Source organism: Diadema antillarum, unplaced genomic scaffold (assembly GCF_040938485.1).
Source record: "Diadema antillarum isolate AM-2024a unplaced genomic scaffold, OU_Dant_1.0 seq00000136_RagTag, whole genome shotgun sequence".
Lineage (NCBI taxonomy): Eukaryota > Metazoa > Echinodermata > Echinoidea > Diadematoida > Diadematidae > Diadema > Diadema antillarum.
Window position 1 is genome coordinate 2,641,358 of NW_027271213.1, and position 11,489 is coordinate 2,652,846.

General features: G+C 38.2%; 1 protein-coding gene across 1 annotated transcript; it reads left to right on the forward strand.

The window, feature by feature from the left end:
- Positions 1-2,787: 2,787 nt before the first annotated feature.
- Positions 2,788-10,333, forward strand: LOC139727603 (probable E3 ubiquitin-protein ligase HERC4). The gene is made up of 9 exons (XM_071638584.1): positions 2,788-2,793; positions 4,078-4,230; positions 5,519-5,773; positions 6,523-6,627; positions 6,988-7,109; positions 7,638-7,820; positions 8,250-8,424; positions 8,968-9,070; positions 10,086-10,333. Exons 1-9 carry the CDS (start codon positions 2,788-2,790, stop codon positions 10,331-10,333), a joined length of 1,350 nt encoding a protein of 449 aa, XP_071494685.1.
- The last annotated feature ends 1,156 nt before the right edge of the window (positions 10,334-11,489 follow it).

The window sequence follows — 11,489 nt, forward strand, 5'->3', positions numbered from 1 at the left end:
CCAATAAGAATGAGTTTATTGTACTTTGATTTATTGTTTATTGTATATATATATATATATATATATATATATTACATATATATGATATGTATTAAACTTTAACCTTTTTTCTATGTCATCAATGATACTACTATTGTGAGGCACCACTGAGGTCTATTACCTCTCAGAGTGTTGAAACATGTTTTTTCACTGCTAGTTGGTGAAATTATCGAGAACTGGAGCAATTTAACAGCAACGCACATTTTTATCAAAATTTCTCCTCTTTTTCATGCAGTCACTGTTTTTTCAGCCAACAGTATTTAAGTTATCCTAACCACGTTTCAGTGCACCACTGGACAGGATTAGCTGTATAGTTACGACTGGAAAATGACAGTAGCCAACTCATAATGACCTTTGTTTTCAACCTCTGATCCTGAATCCCATCGTTCCATGCAAGAATTGGCTGTTACATAATAAAACCAGTGGGCATAAGTACTAGGTGTTACAAAAAACATCCCCCACTTTTGATGTTTAATAGTACAAAAACTATATATCAGATAAAACTGCCATTGATATGAGTAATAGCTGAATAGTGTAAAATTTAGTTGGAGGTGATTTGAATATGAAAAACTATATCAGTTTCATGAAATTCATGATTAATTTCAAAGTTAGGTTCCAGATTTTCGTCAGATTTTAACCCCGCTCTGTAAAAAACCTGAACTTTACACTGGAACTTATGATGTCTATGTGAGTGTGTACTTACAATAACCCTGAACAATGGACATGAATACTAACCTGTTCAGAGCTCTGCTCCAAGGCAAATGAATGCTCTATTAGTTATTCAAGATGGATTGCCCTGCACATGGGCACTGCTAGTCTTAACTGATGGCAAAGGGTGAAATGCATGCACATGAAAAAAGTAAGCACATATTTCTACGTGCTTGCATACGCCACATTTCAGAATGAATAAAGACTAGCTGTGATAGTGGAATTCCTCATGAATAAATAATGAACATTCCAATCCTGGCCATTGTTCAGGACCATTGTGTGGGTGTCAACTACACACTCTCATACACACCAATTGACTTCTGTGCAAAGTTAAAGTTTTGTACAGAGCTTTGAAATAGAGCAAAATCTGAAACCTAACTGAAAAATAAATGTTTAATTTGATGAAACTGAATTATGCTGTCATTGTGAAATTGCCTCCAACAAAATTGTACACTATTCAGCTATTGCTCATATCAATGTCAGTGTTATCTGATATATAGTTTTTGAACTATTAAAGGACAAGTCCACCTTCATATACATAAGGATTGAGAGAATGCAGAGAAGAACACATCAGTGAAAGTTTGAGGAAAATTGGACAATCCATTCAAAAGTTATGAATATCTTAAGTATCTGCGCAGTCACTGCTGGAAGAGAAGACTATAAGTGTTTGATGTCGCATGCGTACAACTGTATAAGGAAAATAAAAAGAGAATTTCACAAAACTTTACTTTTTGAATAAAGTGCACATTTCTTCGACTTGCTACTGACGTATGTTATCAGAAGGGTAGTATTATTCCCCCTGCCTTCTGAAAGAGATAAGTCGAGTGCTCTTTTGTTATGCAAGAAAAATGGAAATATGTTGAATTTTCTTTTTTCTTTCTTTATAATTATCGTTGTACTCATGTGACATCACAAGCTATAGTAGTCATTTCATCCAGCCGTGACTGAGCAGAAACTTAAAAGATTCATAACTTTTGAACGGATCGTCCGATTTTGCTCAAACTCTCACTGATGTGTTCTACTAATATTGCTGCATTCACTCAACCCACATGTCTATGAAGGTGAACTTGTCCTTTAAGGATCGAAAGTGGGAAATGTTTTTTGTAACACCTAGTATCTGAAATGGTCTCGATGTTTCAACCTATAGTTTACAGCCCAAATAGCTTGAACCTGACTACAAGTTAGCAGCCATTTTTGAGACTGGAACAGTATTTCTAACACCTTTTTATCACATTATTCATACTAATGTACCCCCTTTCTGTTCTTTGACGCACAATTGCAGTAGTAGAATGCAAACCCACGATAATGACGAATTTTCAATCTTCCGCAGATGGCCAAGGTGATCCACAGAGTGTACCAGGATCTGGGAGCGTTTCTATGCGAATCTACCAACAGGAAGGACGTACGTCTGATCCCTATTCTCTTGGAGTGTCCCACTTTTGATAGGGTGGAAGAGGAATGGAGCAGAGAGATTGTCTTGGACCTGGCCAAGACGCTTCTCAAATTGAACAAGAAAGACAAGAGGAAATTCAAGATTCTGAGTGAGTGTTTTCCTCCAAGACAAACTTAGATTGTGTTTGAGTTATCAAATCCCACTACTGCTTTGCCCAAGATTCTTTATTTTTGTAGAATAAATGGTCATGGTGTTTATCTTGTTTCAAATCTAAGTCGTATGATTGTGTGTGTGTGTGTGTGTGTGTGTGTGTGTGTGTGAAAGAACCATACCTAAATATAGGGCCTAGCTTGGAGTATTGAATTCTATTACGTCGTGTAATATACTCCAAGACGAAACAATCATACAATTTCCGTAATGTTTTGAAATAAAAAAATAAAATAAAAATGTCAAAACTGTGTGTCACGTCTTCAAGATTTAAACACTTAGTATCATAGCAGTTGTCTTCTCCATACATATGCTGCATGTTCCACGCCCTGTATTATATTGTGTGCTGTTTGTCCATCTGTAATTGTTCACTTGACACGACAGGACGTCTGATATTGAGAGTGTTTGTTAGAGGGTGTTGATGTCAATATAATGTCAAGATGCTGGTAACGCTGGATTTGGGTTTTGTTTTGTTTTGTTTTGTTTTTAATTTTCCGTTCTCGTTATGTGAGTGTCGTTGCTTGGTTTCAAGGCAGGGAAGCGCACTAAAGATGATCCATATTTTGTGCTTCATGTGTTTTTCTTTTGTTGATACTCTGCGTAAACTGTTCTTGAACTAATCATTAATTTCTAAACTTTACGCCTATTTTGCTACATTTCCGTCCTCGCATACAGGTGCGTGGTGGTACCAAAAGCCAGAACTCTTGGCAAGGACCGTCAGCGTGTTTCTCAAGGCTCTCCAGTGCTTACATGGACCAGAGGCATACATAAACCTCAACCGCGAAGATGTATATCTGAAGACACTGAATCTCCTTCATGCGGTAGGGTTACTTCTGTTAGGAAAGTTCGCAATTGCACAATAAAAATGACTTATGAAGTTTTAAGAAAATAAAGTTGTGGAAACCCATGCAGTGTCAGGTATATGAGTAGGGCAAAGCAGTTTAGCATGATCAAATACAATCAACCATGCATTTGCCAACGGGCCCCTTCTGAACTGATCTGTTCTAAAAGGGGACTTGTATCGTATGTATCAAAAGGTGGCGTCACACTGTTCCGAAATTGACACATGATGACCATACATATATGAAATTTTCAATTTGGCACAAAGTCGGCCCTGAACTTGGTCGAAAAGCCAATTAAAAGCATAAGCAATTAGTACCATTCCTAGAGAAGACCGCACAATTAATAACACTTGAACCACACACAAAAGCTATACATGAAGATGTGAATCTTTGTCAAGAATAAGTTCATCCAAGGGACACAGGAAGGTTGGCTACACGATGGCTACACGAAGATTTTGCCACCATTCACGAAGTTGCTGCTCTCGAATTTGGACATTTCCGTTATCGTGCGTCCATCTTTACTCGATTTCAGGACAGCGTGAAAACAAAGTATTCACATTGTCCACACACGTCGCGCACCGACTCTAAAGCTGACTTGCCCTCTATTGAAGCGAGACAGCCTTCAATGTGAGCACTCCCACATCAATACCGTGTAAAGCGTTCCTGCTTCACTCCCAATTTGAATGCAATTTTCATTGTTTTGCTCAGTTGACTTATTTACCGGTATGAGAGTCAACTTGACCGTGGATTCCATTTTCACTCCAAGGTAGTCGTCACCAACTCTAGAACTTATGTTTCCTTCCTAGCTGGAGAAATGTTTTTCTTATAATTCCCTCGTACATCAGCCTTGTTTAAAGTAGCTTTATCTTTTCTTTTCTTTTTCTCCAGGTAAATGGAGCACACTCGGGCGGCAAAATCATTCCCGACGAAAGTTTCTACCTTCAGGGTTTGGAGTCTGTTGTGGTGGAGAAGCATCTTGATATCTACTTCCAGAATAAACGAGTCAGGCTGGCACAGCTAACATCATTCCATGACGCACTGGTACTACAGCAACGTTAAGAGTGTTTTTAACCTTGCATTGGCATAGTCATTCTCTTGCAGTGTATAGATATCAAAATGTAGAAGTAATATAAAGACCCATAATGTGAAACTTCAATTTACGCATGGCAAATATACTTTCTTTGTTCCAAGGCACGTAGAAAGTGTAACAGTATGGTTTTAACACGTACGATTGTAAAACATTGATGTCTTGTGATGTCTCGTCATCAAGGAATCAATATGTTCTTTGTGACAATTGTAATTCGAGCGCTTTCAAAAGTGAAACACTTTGAAGAATGATCCTTAAATGCTGCCCGTGATTGGCATGACAGTTAATATTTCTTTTAATACTTCTATCCTTTCGTCGATAACTCTTTTAGGTCACGAGGCCATTTTCTGTAGTGGAAATTCCTTTCTTGCTTCCTGTGTCAGTAAAGTGGAAGATAGCTTGTGTGGAATTCGCCGATGAACAGACGGTAGGTACCTACCAGTATAGGTGGTTGCGTAACTTGCATGATTTAGAGAAGTAGTGGTTAACGCGATGATTGCTATCGCATAGAAGAAAAGAGACAAAATCTCATAAAAAGAGGAATTAAGGTTCAAATTTGAATTTTCCTATTTCCGTGAGTGAACACTCAATAAGAAAGCCTCGGTTCTTTCTGTCAATCTTTTTGGTTGAAAGACAAATCGAAGGGGAGTGTGACTTGTGACCAACACCATGTGTACACAGGCGACCAACATGGAGGCTAATGAACTACTTTCCAAGGCTTGTTTGTACTCTTCAAGTGTAGACTGATCGTTCAAGTGTGAAGTGTGATAAGTGTTTACCCTGTAGGCCATGGGGGAGAGGAGGGGGTCCATTTTTAAACAAGCAGCCGTAACCAGTAACTAGGTATACAATCCGTCACACTGTTTCCATGTTTTGTCGTAAGTGGCTAATGAAGTCCTGTCAAACCAGGAACAATTTGTAATAAACCCTACCTTAATGGTCACCTCCTTACAGTGGTCACATGTCAACAGAGGCCTTTGAATGTGAGATTTTCATGGCGACCCTGCATTGCAACGCCGATCTTAGCAGTCAGATGTCTTTAAAGACCACGATTCGCGTTTTTCTTAACGAACCAAGGAAAGTAGATAAACTTGGCATTCGGTGCTTGAATTTCAGCTCCATATTGACAAAGACAATCTTTGTAAACGAAATCTTATGACTTAAACTACTTGATATCCTTAACAGAACTCATGTCGAAGACTGTTCAATTTATTCTTTAAACATACTTTTTTCACATTTCAGGCTGAGGCATATAAATGCTGGATCCATAATTTTCAGGAACTATGTATGACAGGAGGCAACCCCTTTGCCCCGTTCTTTCCATGTGTTCCGAATCTTGTCCCTGAGCAAATTGGCTTTGAGATCGACAGGGAGAAGGTTGTGGAATCGGCGATTGAAAATGTTCGATTGAGGGCTGTGGGAGAAATCAGAAAGCCACTGGAGATTCACTTCATCAATGACGTTGCCTTGGGCGTCAATGGCGGAGGACCAATGAAGGTAACGGCTGTGCGCTTCGTCCTTTGTTGCCAGAGTGTTTGTTTCTATGCAGAAAATCAAGAATTCTGTAGGGACAAGACTATGTGATCAATGACCTACCCCACGTATTTATCAAAGGTAGTATTTCAGGCTCTGAACCTTGAATAAGAGATCATGCGCTGGACACTTGTCTTGTGTAATGCGTACATGAATAAACGACATGTTTCACCCATTTTGTCCCTGTTGACCTAGGTTTTAAAGTCAGTGCTACGCAAGTGTTGGGAAAAAATATCTTTTGGGAGAACAGCAATAACTTTACAGACATTACCATGTGTAAAGTAGATTATTGTCATCATTGTTCTTCATAAATGGTACTCGGATCACAGTAGTAAAATGCTCCCGCTGAAAGCCCAGCCAAACCCTTGTTCAACTCTATCATTTGGATATCTTTAGATTCACAGACATTCTTCTTCTTCAAAGAGATGAAGTAGGACCTATAGTTTCTTCCAGAAGTAGTTACTGCCGGGCGGGATGTACCGGAGGTGGATGATTATGTCCCGAGCCCACTGCCTTTCAGACAATATCGCTTTCGTGCATCCTCATTTTATTTGGAGGGAGTGCGGAGATGTTGCCAATAGCGAAAAATAGAGGAATCTAGTGCATGGTATTGCAGCAGCCCTATTTTTCTTCTCCTTTTTTTTTTGTTGGTATGTTGGAATGAATTGGTGAAAATTAAATTATCAATGTGTTAACTTATTATTTCCTACCAGGAACTCTTTCAGATGTTCTTTGACGAGCTTCTCGAGCCAGGAAAATATCCTGTCTTCAAAAGAATAAATGATTCAGCCATATCTTCAACATGCTGGTTCAACAAGGTGTGTAAATGATATTCAATTTTAATAAAGGAGAGATGATGTGACGATGAGAAGATTACCCGATATTTGCAATTTAGCGTTTCGACAAGGTGTGTGCAATGCTTTAACGAAAATGAAATTGGATTTCTTGATCTTCTGTCCATCAGCCCTCTTAAAACAAGAAATCCATGTTCCAGAAAAAAGAAAACATAACAGTTTTACTCGCATACAGTGAGGTGATATATTTTCCAGGTCTGGAACTAAACTAATCGCGTTACCTGGCAGGGGAAAAAAGAGAGGAAAGAATCAAAACGTAATCGCAAGACCATGACAGTATCGTTATATAAAGCATCTTGCGTAATTTCTTATCCACCGACACAGGATTTCCATGACTTCGACATGTTGAAGGCCATTGGGAAACTCTTTGGTCTGATGATCTACAACAAAGTCATCATCACTCTTCCTTTCCCGGATCTCTTCTACAAGAAGATCATGGTGAACATGTCAGTACAACTGTACCAATTTTTGCATATTGGCATTTGTGTGTTGGCTGTGCCTCATCAACCATTGATAATAACTGAACCTTATCATCATAGCAAGTTGGTTCCCTCCCACTGTCACTTGCGTCCACTATAATATGGCTCCAGCAGTAGGGAGACAGTGTATGGAAAATGTGTGCTAGGCATTGTCAGCAGGAAAGTATGGATCGATGCGCTATAGTTGAAAACATTAAGGAGACACAAATTTGTCTCCTTAAGGTCTAGTGTCTCTATAATGACATGTAATAGTTATAACAAAATATTAATTGAAATATATAAATATCATATGCAAATCGTTAGTGTCTTTTGATGTCAAGAAGCAAAATGTTTGTTTTTTTTTTTTCAATTCAGCAGTGAATGATATCACTTATATAATTTTCTTTTAAAGTTTGTATGATTGAATCATCGAAACTTTTAGTGAGTTTAGTGATAGGTGCTATGTTAAAATGTTACAGCTGTGATAACAAAAGCAAAATAATTTATGTCTAACAGAGTGTCCAGTACCGAAGATCTTCAGCTTCTACAACCAAATATGGCCAAGAGCATTCAGTCCATATCAGAGCTGTCTGAAAAAGACCTCCAAGACATGAAGCTGACGTTTGTAGACGACTCCAGTGGAGAGCTCAAGGAGCTAAAAGAAGGTGGTGATGCAGTGATGGTGACAAAAGACAATGTGTAGGTTTTCAATGTAACGTTTTGTTTCAGTAACTTTGCGCTGAAGTTTTCATATCTCATGTCAACGTAATCTTTGACAAGGCAACTGCGATCATACAAATTACAATAGACATTTTAAACTGTTCATAAAATTGTTATGAAATATTTACAAGTTGATATTGACCTACCAAACTACTGTTTCATGTAGAGGTACATACCGACTCGAAAATTAGTGTAGTATTGTGAAATCTCAAATTCTATAGTTCTACAATATATAAACCTAGAGAAAACTTCAAAAGTCGAAAAAAAATTAACGGATCAACAGATTTTCCTGAGATTTTCACCAGGTGTGTTACCAATATTTCACTGAATCTGCAGATATGTTTTGGCACATGTTGATATTTCTATATCAGATCTACACCCCCTCCCCCGTCTTTACTCCACCTACAGCAAAGAATACATCGAGCTGTGCTCCAGATACCACACGGCTGAAGAGCAGGTGCAAGCATTCAAAAGTGGATTCATGGAAGTAACGCCTGTAAAATTCATCCAGAGGCTTTTTAAGTGGCAAGAGTTGAGGGGACTCTTCCACGGTGGAGAGTACGACTGGATGGCGTTTGAGGAGGTGCGTTTACTGCTCCTTTTCCCATCAGTTTGCATCTTTAACCCGTTCTAGCCTTCTCCTCTTCGCGTTTACCCCCTACACGCCCGAAGAACGTGTTTTCAGCTACAGTATCCCCCTTTTTCGGATCTGTTACTAGTATTTCTTTAAGTGATGAAAACCGGTATGAAAAACACATGCAAAAGTAAATGTGAACCAAGGATCATTTTTCCCACAGATCTATGCCGAGATTTATACTATCTAGCTATAAATTATAGTGCAATGAGACACTAGGAATCTAAGAAAGTAGTAAACGTAGTCCTCAAATATATGAAGTTTGTACGAAGCCATAATTATGGACAGTTCCTCTTTGTCAATTGGCTTTTGAAAATGTGATTCTGTTGCAGTAGGTTGATCGTTGATTTTACGCCCAGTCTTTCTTTTTTTTTTGATTGTCGTCGTCAGAGTACGTTTACTGTATTGCTGCAAGTGACCTTCAATCGAAATGTACAAAATGCATCGATTTTAAATAAAAGAAATATACAAACATGTACACCTTTGTTTCAGAGCTTTCAGTACGAACAAGGATACACAAGAGAACATCGTGTTATCAAGATGTTCTGGGACGTCTTTCACTGTCTTCAAGAGGATGAGAAAAAAAAGTTCTTTAGTAAGTTGCTTTTACCAAGGAGCTTCAAACAATCCTTAGTTTTCGTTGCATATCACAACAGTCAACAGCTTTGCTACTGTTCAGACTTCCACGTATGAATTCTGAAAAAAACCCGAAAAAAACAAACAAACAAACGCCGCTTTACTAGTCTTTCAATATTCTGTTGTGAAATACCATGTCATACTACTTTGGAACTGACAGTGTCAACTTGGGAGTCTAATAAAAATGCTCCGCAGAGTTTAATTCCTCAATCTTTAAGCAGGTACTGCAATGAATAGGGTAAGATTCAGTCTGTCGTTTGCAGTCGTACACAGATTAAGAAAGTAAAATCATGATTAGCAACACACTGCTGTTTTAAATCAAAAGCCAGCATCTGCTTGGTGGAAGCAATTTTTCCCTGTGGTCCTCATTTAGACCCGCCAGGGTTAATAATTTAATATCAGATGACTGTTTCTGGTTTGTCTTTCTTTTTTTTTTCTGGCTATTTCTGTGGGTATTCACCTGTGTGTTTGTAAAACTGTAGGAATAAGTTAACATTTTCATCGTCGTTATACTAGTACATTCGGCACTGGGCAACGCCTTAAGCACCCGATACATGTATATAATTGCCATGACAAAACTTTAAAATCGAAGCGTCGAAATTGATTAGTTTGTTTAATGATGACATGAATGAAAGAGAATCTTTGTGGCCACTATAGGTCCTTTCCTTCATTCCCTTTCCCGAAATGCATATAGAATAATGAGGTTAATGAATACAAATTTAATTAAAAGCAGCAATTTGTGTTGTTACATGTGGGAAAAAAGTTTCAGCTAGATGGAATAAAGCTGTAGCTTTACACCTTGGGAGATTTTTCTTTTTAATAAGACAGATTGAAATTGGAAAAAGAGATAGATAAGGTGTCAGTTGAATTTAATATGTTGTCATAATAGAGAATGTTGATACTTTAATAATATGCTTATATGTCTATGTGTATCTGAACATATGCTGCTTATGGGTACCATTGTATCCCCGTAGGATTCTTCACTGGAGCCACACATGTACCTGTTGGTGGATTCGGAGTGATCGGCCCTCGGATGTGGCCCATGGGCGGAGTAAAGAACTGTCACGGGCAACTACCGGAGAAAATGTTCCCGGAAGTAAACACCTGCCAGGGGTACGCTGTGCTGCATCTACCTATGTACAGACGCAAGGAACACCTGGAATTTCGGCTGAAGGAAGCCCTCAATATCACCAAAGGTTTTCACAAGTTGCCCCAACCTTGAAGGGAAGAATGGAGGGGGGGGGGGGGAAGCAGCCATGTGCTTCAGAGCCGAGAATACAGTGGCATATGTACCTGTTCATCCGTGGCGAAATGATGAAAGAAAAAAAAACGTATCTAAAGACAGAGAGCGTATCTTAGAGAGATAGCAAGTTTTATGGATGCAATTCTAATACACTCCTCACTCTTGTATTATGTGAGGAAAAGCAGGAACTTAACAAACTACAAAGCAGTAATCATGACTACAAGGATGTTGGCAAAAACTCAACTGGTTATTGGTGTCTGAGGGCAGACACATGCCTATATAACTAAGGTTTCAAGCATGATTTATTCAAAATCTTTGTAGAAATTGATGTATTGAATTTGTAATATTGATACACATTTTCAAATAAGTCTCGTGTTACAGGGATGTAATGTGTCATGACACACATGCCTGCATACAACATTTGACACTTTACCTGTGTCTTCAAGGCCCATTTAATGTCAAATACTTTCGGCGTTTCATTTATTCTTCTTTAATTTGTGCAAATTGCAAAAAGATAGTTATAATTATTTAGCTTAAAAGTGCAGACATCACGTTATTGCTTCGTTATGTGCTATAATGTTTAGACTTACCAAATCTTACAGGGTAACAGAATAATTATACATGTACATTGTATTTATCTTTTGGTGTCAGTACAGGCTTTATGATTTGGCATGTTGCCAGCTTCAGAAGCACTTGCTGTGGTGATCACAATGTTTCTGCTATAATGATCTGCCGCCATCAACGAAAATACTGGCAAATCAAAAGCAGACAGCTCTCAAATTTTAGAATGGCAATACTGTTTAAAATATACAGAGGAATATTTGAAATTTGCAGAAAGGAAGAAAGATCTTTCATCGAAATTTGTGAAAGATTCTTTTGTTATAAAAGTTTAAAATATTTCAGCTCCGTTGCCTTCAATATTCTACTTCCCATAATTATAACATGATGGCACCCAGTTCCTATCAGGAATCTTCTCAAGTCTGTGTTCCATTAAAGGGCTAGTATAGTATTGTTTGAGGTGAGGATTCAGCTTTTAACTTTTTTTAAAATGTTAAGGAGCATGCGATACTAAGGGGAATTCAAAGTTCATTTGATGAAAAACGGTTTTGAAATGGTCGAGATATCCAAAAGCAAA

Excerpts from the sequence above, each read along its gene's own strand:
- LOC139727603 (XM_071638584.1), top strand. Across the intron at positions 5,774-6,522 it reads ATGGCGGAGGACCAATGAAG|GAACTCTTTCAGATGTTCTT; the intron begins GTAACGGCTGTG and ends ATTTCCTACCAG. Across the intron at positions 6,628-6,987 it reads CAACATGCTGGTTCAACAAG|GATTTCCATGACTTCGACAT; the intron begins GTGTGTAAATGA and ends CCACCGACACAG.